Source organism: Diabrotica virgifera, chromosome 1 (genome assembly GCF_917563875.1).
Source record: "Diabrotica virgifera virgifera chromosome 1, PGI_DIABVI_V3a".
Taxonomy (NCBI): Eukaryota; Metazoa; Arthropoda; class Insecta; order Coleoptera; family Chrysomelidae; genus Diabrotica; species Diabrotica virgifera.
Window position 1 is genome coordinate 280,234,796 of NC_065443.1, and position 17,356 is coordinate 280,252,151.

The 17,356-nt window shown below is 31.5% G+C and overlaps 1 protein-coding gene across 4 annotated transcripts in view; it reads left to right on the forward strand.

Annotated features, from left to right (window-relative positions):
• LOC126879116 (gastrula zinc finger protein XlCGF57.1-like) overlaps window positions 1–17,356 on the forward strand; it is a 95,980-nt gene that overhangs the window by 67,495 nt on the left and 11,129 nt on the right. The window contains exon 3 of one of the 4 annotated variants that reach the window (XR_007695982.1): window positions 7,102–7,240. The exons of 2 other annotated variants lie outside the window; for them this stretch is intronic. Coding sequence is in view for 1 of the 2 variants with exons in the window: in XM_050642063.1 (XP_050498020.1) it covers window positions 7,102–8,561 (1,460 nt within the window). In the remaining variant the exon portion in view is untranslated. Of the gene's footprint in view, window positions 1–7,101; window positions 14,042–17,356 lie in introns of those variants that run through there. One more of the 4 variants, XM_050642063.1, reaches the window with a different exon arrangement.

Sequence of the window (17,356 nt, forward strand, 5' to 3'; positions counted from 1 at the left end):
TTCTCAGGGACTTTCGGCCCTCGCCAATAACGTAATCTTTCATTCTGCGTTTAAATTTTTCAAAAATACTTATTAGTTTTCTCAGGATTTGAAAAAAATGAATCCCCATTTGAATAGCATTGCAGCCGAAAATACGTACCGATCCTCTTAAATTCATGTTCAAACTGCCAAGAGACAGATGGGTGGCAGTTTTAACATTGAGTTTAAGCGAAAAACAATGTTTATTTGTCAAATAAACATTTCTTTCTGTTTTCTGACAGCACTCAAATGTATTTTGAAATAAATTAATTACATACATTCTTCTTTTTGTCTCAATTAATTTAATTCAAAAAAAATTTTGGACACCTTGTATAAATAATTATGGTAACGTTTATGTTACTAAATAGATAATTAAATACCCTTTTAAATGAGCTATCACACAACCCCTACTCTCATTTAAAAATATCATTGATTACGTCATCACGCCCAGATGGATGACGTCACTAGTATGACATATATGCCACAAAGTCATAATTTAAAAATTAAAATCGACCTGTCTCAGGATATCTCTCCAAATTGGCCCCTTCTCGAGATAATGAATTTATTCCAACTCAAACGTCCTCACTGTATAGTTACAATTTTATGAGTTTATTATACACTCCCATTATACAGGGTGTTTCATTAATAATTGTCCATATAGTAACTGGAGAAACCTTAGCATAAAATACGAAGATTTAACCTAAAACACATAAATAAAATGTCGTTCCTTACTGAGTTACAGGGTGTTTTATCTAAAAATTTAAATATTATTTTTGCTCAGCATTTTAAAACTATTCGACATATCCTTTTCATACTTGGCAGGAAGTATAGGTACTGTACAAGCTACTAAATTATGTTAAACAAACGTTCCTGGCTTTTACCAGAGGCGTACAACGGGGGAAAGTGAATGGTTGACCCTTTCCAAATTCTCCGCCACTGGCGAAATTGCTATTTTAGTTCCATTTTTGGATTCTCCACTACTTTCTATGAAAATAATATACTCTTCATTCGTAACGATAAAGTCATTAGTTTTCGAGATCTTTGAAGTTAAAAGTGAAACGACACGGTTATTTTGATCAGTGTATTGTGTCGCTTCATTTTTAATTTCAAATATTTCGAAAACTAATCATTTTATCGTTACGAATGAAGAGTATAACATAAAAAGTATACATAAAAAGTATTGCAAAATCAAAAAATTACACTAAAATAGCAATTTCGTCAGTGCAGAATTTGGAAAGGGTCAACTAGACACTATCCCCTGTCGTACGCCTCTGGTAGTAGCTAGAAACGTTTATTTATCTTAATTTAGTAGGGTGCACAGTACCTACACTTTCTGCCAAGTATGATAAGGATACGTCAAATAGTTTTAAAGTACTGGGTACAAATAATTTTTAAATTTTAATCATATGAATCATATCATAAATTAATCAAAATAATTGTGCCGTTTCATGTTTAACTTCAAATATCTCTAAAACTAATGACTTTATCGTTACCAATGAAGTGTATATTATTTACGTAGAAAGTATTGGGGAATCTAAAACTGGCACTAAAATAGTAATTCCTCCAGTGGCGTAGAATTTGAGAAGGGTCAACCATCCACCATCCCCTGTCGTACGCCTCTGGTAGTAGCTAGAAACGTTTGTTTATCATAATTTAGTAAAGTGTCTAGTAGTCACACTTTATGCCAAGTAATAAAAGGATACGTCGAATAGTTTTAAAATGCTGAGCAAAAATAATTTTTAAATTTGTAGATAAAACACCCTGTAACTCAGTAAGGAACCACATTTTATTTAAGTGTTTTAGGTTAAATCTTCGTATTTGGTGCTAAGGTTTCTCCAGTTACTATATGGACAATTATTAATGAAACACCCTGTATACACTGCGTTCCAACGAAAATTTGATCCCTCAGAAACTCAGAAACCAAGAGTTTCTTCAACATTTAAAAAAACACGTCAATTTATACTGGGAGGGGGACGAATTTTCATGTAAAAATCATGCCCTCAAATGTAACCCTCTACTGCCCCGCATCAACCCTCAGTTTTTTTAAGTGTGATCGAGTGTCACATCATTTGAAAGATAATCTTTGAAGTTATACTTCTTTAAGCGCGATTGGGAGTGAATTTTTATTATTCTGCGCGCATGCGCACACAGACAGTATGGCGTTAGTTGCTAAATCTTTCAAGTTATGTATAAATATATCAGTGCAAAAAAAGGTGTGAAAAGAATATATTAGTGTTTCTATAAATTTCTAAATATATTTATTAGAATTTTTGTGTCTTTGGATTTGTCTTCCTCGGGAATAAGATAAGTATTATTAAAACATTTATATTTATTTTTATTACACTTCACTTCGTCTGTTTGTTACCGTGAATTGTCATTATGTCCGAGACTATCAAAACAGCGACGTCGTAGCGTTATTGGTATAGCATTCGGCTAGAGATCGAGAAGTCTTAGGTTCAAATCCGGACCATTCCTATTCTTTTTTTTTTATTTTTGGAAAGTGGTAAGCATTAAAATTAGTTTAATATTTAAATAAAATAAAAATAAACTGTTTAAAGTATATTTATCTACTCTATCTCATATTATGTGTAAGTTTTTAGTTTGTGAAAACTGTCATTATAGATAGCAGTGCGTGAAGTAACAATGTATTTTAAATGGGATTTACTTTTTCGCACACTTTCATATAATCAAATATCCTTAACTTTCACGTTGTCATGGTGATGACATGTGAACAAGAAATTACAACAAAAGTTTTGATTATTTTGTGGTTTGAAAGAAGTTAGAATTTTTAAATGTCAAAGTTCTAAAACTTGTAGATTAGAAATAAATTCCAGTGACGAAGAGTTACGGTTTTTTTATCGAGTTACGGTTTATCGTAGATAAAATATTGTATGAAACTGTGCGTGAAGTACTTTTTGCGAACTTACGTGATGTATAGCACTCGCTCCGCTGTCGCTCGTGCTCTAAACATCGCGTCGCGAAAAGCATACTTCACGAATTGTTTCATAAATAACTATTATTTTGTTGAAATCATATACTAGAAGTATAACTTCTTACGTGAGTACAAAGTACACACACATTCTTTTTTTTTCTTTACACGACAACCTATTTGTTTAATTTACGTAATAACTAATAACTTTGAAGATAATTTTGGATTTAACTAATTTATTGATTGAATATCCAATCTCAATATAATAATATTGAGGTGTTTGCAAATATACGAAGAGGCTTTGAAAATAGACTATTGTATGGAGGTCAGAGGAGGTTACTTCGAACATTTAATTGGTTAATTTCATAAAATTGTATATTTTTTGTTATTAATGACGTTCAACCAATAAATTAATTAAATCCAAAATTATCTTCAAAGTTATTCCGCAAATTAAAAAAAAAATAGTGTCGTGTAGAGAAAAAAAAAAGAATATGTGTGTACTTTGTACGCACGTAAGAAGTTATTCTTCTATTATATGATTTCTTAAAAATAAATATACTTCAAACAGTTTGTTTTAATTTTTTTTAAACACCAAACTAATTTTGAGCTTATAGGTGTGGATCCCGCGTATGAAAATAGAGTTGATTAATAGCAAGCTGAAAATTTGTTAATAGCTTAAGGGTGTCTAGTCGGACAAACTTTGATATATGGGAACACTGGAACAGGGGAAGTTTTAATTGTGGAACAGGTTAAAAATTTGGAACGGTCAGACCACGAAAACGCCACATGTATTTTGTCCGACAGAACAGAGATTAAACTCTCATGCAAAAATCAGACTGCTATTTATCACCAAATGGGCGTTTTAATGAGTGGAACATGTAGAATATGTCAAACGACAGGAATTATGACGGGTGATAAATAGCAGTCTGATTTTTGCATGAGAGTTTAATCTCTGTTCGGAGAGTTTAAGGGCCGGTTGTTCGAACGCTAATCAACATTGATCACTATCAAATATTTAATTACTGTCACAACTGTCAATGTCAACTTTGGTTGGGTTGCTGAAAACATAGTTAATTATAATTATGAGATTAGTTAGTCAATTAACATAACAAATATTAACATAATTAATTAACTAATTTTATAATTGTCATCAATAATTATGTTTTCGTCAACCCAACCTAAGTTGACATTGACAGTTGTGGCAGTAATTAAGTATTTGATAGTGATCAATGTTGATTAGCGTTCGAACAACCGGCCCTTAGTCTATTCTGTCGGACAAAATACATGTGCCGTTTTCGTGGTCTGACCGTTCCAAATTTTTAACCTGTTCCACAATTAAAACTGTCCCTGTTCCAGTGTTCCCATATATCAAAGTTTATCCGACTAGACACCCTTAAGCTATTAACAAATTTTCAGCTTGCTATTAATCAACTTTTTTTTTCATACGCTGGATCCAGACCTATTACCGCTTTCAAAAAAATAAAAAAAAAAAAAGTATAGGATTGCTCCGGATTCGAACTCAAGACCCCTCGATCTTTGGCCGAATTCTATACCAAATACGCTACGAGGACTGTGTATCAGTTCGGACGTACCTAATGACAATTCACGGTAACAAACAGACAAGGTGAAGTATAATAAATATACAATAAAAATGTTTTAATAATACTCATCTTTCTCCTTAGGAAGACAAATCCAAAGACACAAAAATTATAATAAATATATTTACTAAAAACACTAATATATTCTTTTCACAACTTTTCTTGCACTGATGTTTATACATAACTTGAAAGATTTAGCAACTAAACGTCATACTGTCTGTGTGCGAATGCGCGCAGTATTATGCAATTTTACTCTCAATCGCGCCTAAAGAAGTATAACTTCAAAAATACTTTTCAAATGATGTGTCACTCGACCACACTAGCTATTTAAAAAACTGGGGGTTTATGCGGGGCATTAGGGGATTACATCTGAAGGCATGAATTTGTTGACAGTATAAATTGACGTGTTTTTTTTTTAATTTTGAAGAAACTCTTGGTTTCTGAGTTTCTGGAGGGGTCAAATTTTCGTTGAAACACAGTGTATATTCAAAAGGGTTATACCTTTATACAGAGTGAGTTTTATGTATGGAAACCCTCAATTATCTCGAAAACGGCTTGCACGATTTTTATATGTTTTGGTGTATAAGGCTACGGCTCCACGGGCTGGAAATTGACGCTAGCAGTAGCCGCAAAACGAACTTAAGGTTCCGCAGAACGGAATAGGAATAGCCGAACTGTACCGACTACAGGACTTGTGCGTAGTCGGTACAGTTCGGCGATTCCTATTCCGTTCTGCGGAACCTTAAGTTCGTTTTGCGGCTACTGCTAGCGTCAATTTCCAGCCCGTGGAGCCGTAGCCTAAGGGTTTTCCAATGCGGCCGATCTTACAGTGGTGATTACCTTGTTGTCAGATCTTCCGTTTTTTCCTGAAATCTAACGAACTTTCTTATTTCAAATAGGACACCCTATCTATTTTTTGCGTTTTGAAGTCCAAAAGAAATACTGATTATTTTTCATGTTACATTCCCTATACCTAGATGTCATATTTTCGGAGTTATTGCTACATTTATTTAAACAGAAAATTTTAAACAAATTATAAAATTTTTTCGGCCCGGATAGACATTATTTTAGGTTCCTTGGATCATTGCGAATAAAAACGGTTTTCTGTAATTTTTCTCTAAAGTGATTTGTTTTCGAGTTATAAACAATTTAAAACTTAAAAAAACGAAAAATTTTTCAATGTTCAAAAATACAAGTAAAAAATATACTTTTTGAAACTACGAAATACCTAAATTTAAGTTCAAACCTTCTTCTATCAGCTCGACGTAAGAATTTTTGTCATATTTTGTTCTAAAACATTGTTTGCATTAACAAATAAAAAACAATATTTTAAAATGAAAGCCCATACAACTTATCGGTAGCTGATAAAATAAGGTTTGATATTTAATTTAGGCACTTCGTAGTTTCAAAACTAGTATCTTTATTTGTGTTTTTAAACCATAAAAATCGTCATTTTTCGATTTTTTTTCAGTTTTAAATTGTTTATAACTCGGAAACGATTAACTTTAGAGAAAAAATACAAAATATCTTTTTTGTTCCTAATGATCCTAAGAACCTAAAATAATGTCTACCCGGGCCGAAAAAATTGTTTTTTAATTTGTTGTTTGTAATAAATGTAGCAATAACTCCGACATTTTGTAATTTAGGTAAAGGGAATATAACATGAAAAATAATCAGTATTTCTTAAGGACTTAAACACGCAAAAAATATACAGAGTGTCCCATTTGAAATAAGAAAGTTCATTAGATTTCCAGAAAAACGGAAGATCTGACAACAATGTAATTATCACTTTAATATCCGCCGTATTATAAAACCCTTACCCACCAAAATTTATAAAATTCGTGCAAGCTTTTTCCGTGACAATTGAGTGTTTCCATACATAAAACTCACTCTGTATAATCCCATAATTATAAATAAATCAAAAAAAAGCAATAAACAATAAAGTATATAAAATCTATAATTTCAACAACCAATATTTCCCCCAACTGATTTGGGACACCATAGAAGGCGTTCTTGATAATTTGAGTAAAGTGGTGACGTATCGCCAGTCAATGCGAATGACTCACATTGAAGTTGACTGCCAATGTTGTAGTTTCGATTTACTTTAAAATTTGGAAATCATTCTCAAAACACAAATTATACAAATTGCGTTTTGTAACTTAGTAATACAAAAACTTCTTCTAATTAATTTTATCTGAGTCATATTCGTAATTCGTTATGTTGGAAAGAAGAAGTAGTAACCCTTTAAAGTGAAGGTTCTCACGCGGAATATGCTAAGACTGACTGTTGGGAGAAGAGGCTGGAAGTCCACCAGATTTTGAGATTGGAGTGTTTTGAAAAATTTGCAATATCTCCGGTTCTGTAAGACGCAGAACCTTCATCTTTTTTTTTACCCAAGAAATCCTAACTTGAAAATTCTAATTTCCTTCAAAAATCGGAAAAGCTGGAAAAAATCACAATTTCTGTCTTTACCTTCTTATCGTATTCTTATCTCCCAAATTACTATTTTAGTGTTTATCGTTTCGTTGCTATTTTAATAGATAACTATGATTTTAGGTTTCAAATGTGAAGAAAATGAAAACAATGAATTAAATTATCTGATAAATAACCAATTGAACCAATGTACAACTGACGTTAGGAAAGTGACTATTGTTGAAAAACCTTTTGCGTGTGAAAAGAAAAATTTACGAAGACATGTGACAGTTCACACTGAAGAAAAATCATTAAGATGTGGAATATGCACAAAACAGTTTTCACAAAATACTCACTTAAAAGTCCATATGAGAAGGCACACAGGTGAAAAACTATTTGGATGTGAAATATGCACAAAACAGTTTTCAAGAAGTGAACACTTAAAAGATCATATGATGAGAAGGCACACTGAAGAAAAACCATTTGGATGTGCAATATGCACAAAACAGTTTTCAAGTAGTGCTCACTTAAAAAAACATATGGTGATGCATAGTGATCAGAAACCATTTGGTTGTGAAATATGCACAAGACAGTTTTCACAAAGTGCTAACTTAAAAAATCATATGATGAGAATTCACACTGGTGAAAAACCATTTGGATGTGAAATATGCACAAAACAGTTTGTAACACATACTGAGGTAAAAATGCATATGGCGGTGCACAGTGAAAAACCATTTGAATGTGAAATATGCACAAAACAGCTTGTAACGCATGATGAGTTAAAAATGCATATGGCGAATCATACTGGTAAAAAATTTAGTTGTGAAATTTGCACCAAAGAGTTTTCGCGAAAATCTGATTTAAAAAGACATTTGAGAGTGCATACTGGTGAAAAACCATTTGAATGTGAAATTTGCACCAAACAGTTTCCAGCGAAACATATTTTAAAATGGCATATGAATGTGCATACTGGTGAAAAATCATATGAGTGTAAAATATGCACAAAACAGTTTTTACAAAGTGTTTATTTAAAAGGTCATATGAGGAGAATTCACACCGATGAAAAACCATTTGAGTGTGAAATTTGCAACGAAGAGTTTTCAGGAGGTTCTGATTTACAAAAACATTGGAAAATTCACAGTGGGGAGAATCCATTTTCCATACGTTTCCATGAATGTGAAATTTGCAAGAAACATTTGTCATCGAAACAAGCTTTAAAATGGCATATGAGTGTGCATACTGGTGAAAAACCATTTGCGTGTGAAATATGCACCAAACAGTTTTCGACGAAACAAGTTTTAAAATTGCATATGACAGTACATACTGGTGAAAAACCATTTAGATGTGAAATATGTACACAACAGTTTTCACAAAGTATTTCATTAAAAGTTCATATAATGAGAAAGCACAACAATGGTCAAAAACCGTTTGGATGTGAAATGTGCACAAAACAGTTTGTAACAAGTAATGCGTTAAAAATGCATATGACAGTACACACTGGTGAAAAATCATTTGTGTGTAAAATATGCACAAAACAGTTTTCACGAAGTGTTTATTTAAAAGTGCATATGAGAAGAATGCACGCTGGAGAAAAGCAATTTTGATGTGAAATATGCACATATTTATATGCAAATTATTAATGAAACACGCTGTAAATACAGCAGTTATTTATACCAAAACTTTCCTGACTTTTCGCAAGAGGCCACGTCAGCGTTTCGTTTTTCGAAAGTTCTGCGAGACTTTGGCAACAGTGCGTCTACAGTATTTGACATAGTTCATTTTTAAATAGGAGAAGTAAACTCGAAAGACAATCACAAATCGATTACTAATCGATTAGTTAGCGATTGCGTCTGCTGAATGCACCCAATTTACACCCAATAATGTCACTAGAAAAATAACTAGATTCATCTTCTTTTTTGGATGATCATTTCGGCCTTCGATGGTAATCCATACATATTATATTTTACTCGAAAAGCGCTAAAGTGTTCCAAAACAACTGTTTTTTGTATATAAATACATACTAGAAATTACAGAAAACACAAAATAATCGCCGATATAATTTAATTTTAACCCATGAATTTTAAATGCCGTTAGTGTCAAAATTTCGTAAATGCCAAAATTTCATAATTTAGCGGAATAAGCTTGCCTGCGGTTGGACCAATTATTACAAACAAGCATTATAGTGGAGTCACTGAAGGTGGATATGAGCTATTACCTCCGATTTCGTTGAACCTCCATCGATTTGCATGAAAATTGGTGAGTGGTTAGAGGATATCTCAAGGAACAAAGGTGACATGGTGCCAATTTGCGCTTTTACCTGGGGGTGGATGCCACCCCTTCTCGGGGGGTGAAAATTATTTTATTAAAAATAACCCCATAATTCGATAGAGGGACAAATTTCAAGCAAAATTTGTTATATAAAGGTATTAAAATAAATCAAAACTTTTTGAGCTATTACCTAAAGATCAAAGATTTTAATTTTTCTTGAGAAAAATGCATGTTTTTAACCAATTTTTCATCAATAACTCAAAAAGTGTAAGTTTTTACAAAAAAGTTATTATTATCAAAATTGAAACTAATGAAAAATGAAATAAACCCCTTAATACAAAAACCTTTTAATGTTAACTAAAAGTGAGTTGTAGGTAATTGAATGTATATTTTTTTCGACGAGTAAAAAACTTTAATTATTCAAGCTGAAATAACGGGAAATTGATGCATTTTATAACATAAACTTATTAAACATTTGTCAAAGAACTTAAAAATACCTATTAAATGAGCCCCCGAACATGTTGATAGCGTTAAAATTTATGCTCCAAAATTTTTTAAAAATCTATCTTTTAAAGATTTTTCCAAAAAATGTTATAGTTTTTTTTTTAATAACTCCGTTCGTATTTACGATATCTGGTTCATCTAAAAACTGTTTCAAACTTAATTCCAAGTGCTATTTAAGCACGTTGAACCTAATCTTTCAAACCCCTTACTCTCTTAAAAATAAAATTTTAAATGACCCCGGTTGCATGGTTCCCACAGCAAAATTTAAGATTTAAACGCTTCTATCTCGGTTATTTTTTACCCTATAGAAATAGTAATACAAGTAAAATATTTGGCACAGAAAAAACTAAAATTTGGTTATATATAATTTTTTACGTATATTGAGTATTTTTGGAGTTATTATCAAAAGAATATGAGAATTACAATAATTTTTAAAATTATTATTTTTTTAAATTATATCTTTTTTTTCAAAAATATGCATTCTAAACCAGTCAAAATTATCTAAAACATTACTTATGCTAATATAAAGAAGTTCTTGTAAGGATTACTATAAATGTTGGTGTATGTTTTATTTTTCACTTTTTATAAAAAAAATCCGAAACGGTTCTTTTATTTTCATTATAACTTGCTTAATTTTGACGCTATTACCTTGTTCTGAAGCTCATTTGATAGGTATTCCGAAGTGTTTTGGCAAATGTTTAGCACGAATATTTTATACATTGCATCGTTTTCCAGTTATTTAAACTTGAATACTTAGATTTGAGTACTCGTCGAAAAAAATACACATTCAATTGCCAATAACTCACTTTGAACTAACATTAGTTTAGTTCTTTATGTAAGGAATGTATTCAATTTTTTATTATATTCAATTTCAGTAATAATAACTTTTTTGAAGTTTTACTTCTTTACGCGCGATATGAGGGTGAATTTTTATATGTTAAAACCTACGATCCCGGCGCATGCGCATTATAACTTTGTTCTGATTGGATGTTCAAATGACATGTCAAAAATTATCCAATATGGCAGCTGTAGCGCAGCTGTGGTTTGGACGGTTGACGGTTTGGTTATGTATGGTTGTTGCGTTTTAAAATTTGTGGGAAGAGAAACAACAAAGGTTAGTTAATAGTTATACTGCCTTTTTAAATAGTTTTCATATTATATTTTTGAAGTTATACTTCAAAATGTTTTAATTTATGTATGTATCAGTCCAGAAAAGGTATGGAAAAAATATATTAGTGTTTTTAAATATATTTTTCTACAAACGTGTTAAAAATGCAATTTTTAGGACTCCATAGGAGCGTTAAAAATGCTACTTTAAGGCACTAGTGCTTTAAAAATTTTAAGGCACTGCAGTTAAAAGTGAATTGTCAAATTGTGAAACGTCAAAATATTTATATTTCATTTATTAACATTAATATTAATAATACAACTTGCTCAATTTGAAAAAGGTGGTTTAAAAGGTTTTTTATTATAATTTTGTGTCTTTGGATTTGTCTTCCTTGGGCGTAAAATAATAAAACATCTATTTTTATATTTCACTTGTCACCGTGATGTATAATTATGTATATCTGAAAGGTAACTGGCATGGGGCTTGATGGCCTTGTTGATAGAGCGTTGGACCAGAGATCTAAAAATCGCGAGATTGCGGGTTCAACTCCCGGACGATTCATATCTTTTTCTTTTTGAAGATATTCTTTAGCGGCGAATCGATTGAGGGTAAAATTTGATTGATCCGCGCGCATGCGCACACCGACATTATGGTATTAGTTGTTATACGGGCTCTGATTGGGTGTTGAAATTTTGAAATGATCTGTCAATAATTGTTCAATATGGAGGTTATCGGTAAACAAAAATATTGTATAATATTAGTTTTTATTGATGTGTGGACAGAAATAAAATCAAATTTATAATTATAGTGACTTTTTAAATAGTTTTGAAAAGCCGCAGGTACGTAATTCTAAATGTTTCAGTTGGAAATACCGAATAGTTTCAATACCTATCTATTTGGAAAATGTAAACAAAATAATGTAGTTACCTATTAGTAGGCAATGCCTTAATTTACATAATCTGATTACGAACAAACTTTCTACAAATCTTTATCTCATATATCGTTTTCTTACTCTATATTTTGTTGTATTTTATTTCGACAAAAGTCAAACTAATAATTTTATTAAATTCATATAAATTTATGGTGTAAGTAAACGTTTAGTTTGGGTATATTCCCACATGACGTATACGAGAGTTTGATGCAATTTGAAAAGGCGTCAACTTTCGTACGGCGCGGTAGACGTGAAGTGGGTTCAAGCCCCAAGCAAGTTATTATTTTTTATTTTTTTATAGATTTTATGATTGTAAGTATATTATTATATAATTTTTGAAGATATTCTTCTTTTTTGAAAGTGGTAGATAAGAAAGTTAGTTTGATTTTTAAATAAAATAAGTACAAAAATAACCTTTTAAGTATATTTACTTCGTTTAAATTACCTATTATATAATAGAAGAATATCTTCTTACGTGCGTACAAAGTACACACACATTCTTTTTTTTTTAATATTTGGCATTGTTAAATTTTGGTTAATTTTTGGTAATTATTGTTAATTTTTTGTATTGTAACTGTTAAGTAGGTATATTTATTTCGTTGAAATTATATTATAATAGAAGTATAACTTCTTACGTGCGTACAAAGTACACACACATTCTTTTTTGTAAAAGCTTATAGTTTTTGATTTATACGTGAAAACCCGATTTAAAACATGCATTTTTTTCGAAAAAATAAAATCTTTGGTCTTTAACCCGCCGTTACACGCGTCTTCTATTGTGACGTGGTTGCACGCGTATGAGCGTCGCCCTCACCTACATAAATTCGACTTATTTCGAGGAAGAATGAATGTCAACATGTATAAAAATAAAATGGGTTGTACTCACATATTATAGAAAGTATCGTAAACCAATTTTTTTTATTAATTTAACAACACAAAAGTAAAAATAATATACATAGATCAAAAGCAAGTTTTCTTAATTTTCAATTTCAGCAAGCCACTGAAGAAATTAACGTTCTTTACGCGAATTCATTTTACTAAAAATACAAATTAAAATTAACAACTGTTCTGAAGCTATTTTTTCGTGGTATTTATGTAATTAACTATTAATATTTTGTATTTTGATAACGACGTCCGAGGTGGATTGCGAAACGTCAATAAAATCAATTTTTCAAGTTAAATTGTGGCTTATTTCCCAATTAGAATAGGTAAATTTAAAAATGGGTTCTTAACCAGTGGCGCACTTAGAATTTTCCTCTGGGGGGGAGGGGGGTTAGATTGGGCACCGAAAGTTTTTTGTATTATTTGTGATAGAAAAGTTACATTTTCCTACTTTCTTTTATATGTGATAGAAAAGTTACATTTTCCTACTTTCTTTTATATATATATTTCTATATGCTCTGGGTGGGAGTTTAACCCCCAAACCGCCCGCTCGGTGTGCCACTGTTCCTAACCTAATCCAAACAATAATATTTTAATTAAACCTACCTAAATATTAAATAAAAACCTAAAAGTTTCTTTAAGATAACAGAAACGTGATTTCACCGTGATTGCACGCGCAGTGAGGAATTCCCTCACTTGAAGAGGCATGTCTCTTCTTTCAACTATCACACAGCACACTGACCGCCTGAAATATTCTATAACTTTTTCATACCCTCTCATGAACCATGCTAAAGGCATTCCTGGGTGCTTAAGGTTATCGTATTAGTTTACACAATTTCATTGGTTATAAACAAATATGGTGAGGGATTCCCTCATAGCGCGTGTAATGGCGGGTTAATAACTCAAAAAGTGTTGATTTATTTTAATAACTTTATATAACAAATTTTGCTTATAATTTGTCCCTCTATCGACTTATGGTATTATTTTTAATAAAATAATTTTCACCCCCGAGAAGGGGTGGGATCCACCCCCAGGGTAAAAGCGCAAGTTGGCATCATGTCACATTTGTTCCTTGAGGTATTCTCTAATTACTCACCAATTTTCATGAAAATCGATGGAGGTTCAACGAAATCGGAGATGAAAACCTTCAGTGACTGCACTATTAAGTTAAGGCGCGGTAAATTTGAATTAGGTACTCCTCCTATTTAAAAAATGAACTATAGCTCAATATTGTGACAAGATACCTACTCAATTTTATTATTAGTAAATAAAAAAATAAACGAAAATAGGTGAAAATTTTATTAAAAGCCTGTATTTTGATTTTTGTATTTAAATTTAAATTGTAAACTATTGATGATATTTCTAAAATAAAAAATCCTCCGAAAATTTTATATATTCGCATTAGAATTTGAAATATTTTTACGTAAAATATATTTACATATAAAACTCACATTTAATAATAATCTATTTTTCAAATAGTCCGACAACTTAGTTCTATTACACAAAAATATATAATAAATTAATTATAAACACACTATTTCCCTATGGATCAACACTAACGAATTCCAATATCTTACAAAATAATACACTACCGCACTGAACAGATAAGAGAATCGTGCTACGCTACTACACTTGGAAAATTTTGTTTTTTGAATTATCCGAATATCTCTTTTCTTGTAAGAGCTCTACCATTTTTTGTAAATAAAAACACTGATTGACTCATAAAATAGAGGTTAGATTGATAAGATTAGAATGATCCGCATGCAGCCTAGATCTCAATCTTATTGAGCATTTATGGGATAAATTAAAAAGCTATTCGCCGTCATCCTAGGCCTCCAGAAAATTTGGTACTCAGAAGTACTTGGACAGAAGCTCGAAACAAATGTATAATCCGTGTATATTAGTATTATAGACAGATTATACAACATTTAACCAGCGGGACACTATCATACGCTTTTCTAAGGTCTACAAACATCAGATGGACTTCTTGGCCACGAGCAACTTTCTTTACAATTATCTGAGTAATGGAGAAAACATTATCTATTGTAGATCGACCTGCGCGAAAACCAGCCTGTTCTTCGGCTTCCATATTTTGGTATTCTTCTTCTATTCGATTTTTAATAAGTTTTCCATATATTTTGCTGATACTACTAGTGACTGCAATTCCTCTTAGACCGGGCAGTATCGTCGCCCCCGCTAGCGAAATTATTCCGATTCGATTTTTTGCACAAACTTACTCAAAAAGAGGTCCTTATAACATATCCACAGGGTGCCGGGCGGTGCCGTGGTCGAAAAATTGTTAAAACAATTTTTTTTAAACAAATTCACAAAAATAATTTTTTCATTTTGAACAAAATTTTTTTAGATAAATTGGCTAATTCTGAGCAAAAAAGGTCTCTTGTCATTTTTTTCTAAAATTGATTGGTGTCGAGTTATATGCGATTAAAAATTTGAAAAATGCGAAAATGGCCATTTTCAGGTCTTAATAACTCGATTAAACATTATTATTATGAAATTCAAAAAGTCACCAAATCAAGGTTCAAATCCCTTCTTCAAGGTCCTGAACAGATTTTTGTCATTATTTTATTAGAAAGCTGTTATTTTTAATTATTAACAATTAGCGCTATTGTCCAGGATGTATCGTCGTCCCCGTTAGTGAAATTATTCCGATTCCATTTTTTTTCCAGAAACTTGGTCAAAACGAGGTTCTTATAACATATCCACAGGTTGCCGGGTGGTGACGTGGCCGAAAAATTGTTTAAACAATTTTTTTTTAACAAATTCACAAAAATAATTTTTTCACTTCGAACAAATCTTTTTTAAATTAATTTGGGACATTCTGAGCAAAGAATGTCTCTTGTGATTTTTTCTAAAATTGATTGTTGTCGAATTATACGCGATTTATAATTTGAAAAATGCGAAAATGGCCATATAACTCGACAACAATCAATTTTAGAGAAAAATCACAAGAGACCGTTTTTGCTCAGAATAACCCAAATTATCTAAACAAATCGTTCGCAATAAAAAAAATTATATTTGTGAATTTGTTAAAAAAATTGTTTAAACAATTTTTCGACCACGTCACCGCCCGGCAACCTGTGGATATGTTATAAGAACCTCGTTTTGAGTAAGTTTCTGCAAAAAAATGGAATCGGAATAATTTCACTAACGGGGGCGACGGATACATCCTGGACTATAACGCTAATTGTTAATAATTAAAAATAACAGCTTTGTAATAAAATAATCACAAAGATCTCTTCAGGACCTTGAAGAAGGGGTTTAAAATTTGATTTGGTCACTTTTTGAATTTCATAGTAATAATGTTTACTCGAGTTATTAAGCGCTGAAAATGGCCATTTTCGCATTTTTTAAATTTTAAATCGCATATATCTCGACAACAATCAATTTTAGAAAAAAATGACAAGAGAATTTTTTGCTCAGAATAAGCCAATTTATCTAAAAAAAATTTGTTCGAAATAAAAAATTATTTTTGTGAATTTGTTTAAAAAAAATTGTTTAAACAATTTTTCGACCACGGCACTGGCCGGCACCCTGTGGATATGTTATAAGGACCTCTTTTTAAGTATAAGTTTGTGCAAAAAAATCGAATCGGAATAATTTCGCTAGCGGAGGCGACGATAATGCCCGGTCTATCTATAGTTTTCAGGTTTTGATTTATCTCCCTTTTTGTGGATAGTGCTCAGATGTGACTCTTTCCATTCTTCAGGTATTTCATGGTTATTCAAGCATTGCTGGAAAAGTTGTCTTAGCCGCTTAATTAGAACTTTAGGTACATATTTGATGAGTTCCTTAACTATATTTCCTGGGCCCGGTGATTTGCCATTCTTCAACTGTTTGCATATGGTTTCGACTTCTCTCTCATTTACTCTGGTGATCCTATCAACCTGACGCGTTGTATACCGTTGGACTGTATCTGTTTGAAGTGCTCTCTTGTCTCTGTTAGTAAATCTTCAAAGTATCCTTCCCAAGTTTGGGGTGATATGGACTGAATAATGTCTTTCTTTCTGTCGTTTCTTAAATTTTTTATTAGTTTCCAACTTTACTTTTAAAGTAAAATACAGTGTACAACACTGTATTTTACTTTAAAATACAGTGATTTTGACGTTACCATTTCTACTTTGGAAATCATTCTCAAAATACAAATTATACTAATTGCGTTTTATAACTTATAATACAAAAAATTACTTATAATACAAAAAGGGAACCGCAGAATATAGATAACTTAATAGGCAGATTAGAAAAGGAATCAGAAAACAAAAAAGAAAAGAAGAAGAAAAATTAATAACAACAACTATTGAAAAAAATAAGAGTATGAAATGCCTCAGACCGACACTAGGATGACGTCAGATAATATCATTAATGGGAAAAGACGAAAATGAAATCACAACTAGAGAAAGCATACTGAAACGAATAGAAGAATTTTACACGGAACTCTACAGAACACATCAACAAGACGATGAAATGAGACCAGCACGGAAATTAATAAAAAATGTTGGATCGGAAATAATGCCAAAAGTAACAATTTCAGAGGTAACTACAACTACATCATTGGGAAACATGAAGAGAAATAAAACTGCAGGAGAAGATAGTATTACTACAGATATATTAGAAGGAGGTAAGGAACTCATTGCAATTATAACTAAGATTATAGACAGTTGTTTACACCAGGGCAAAGTCCCTAAGAG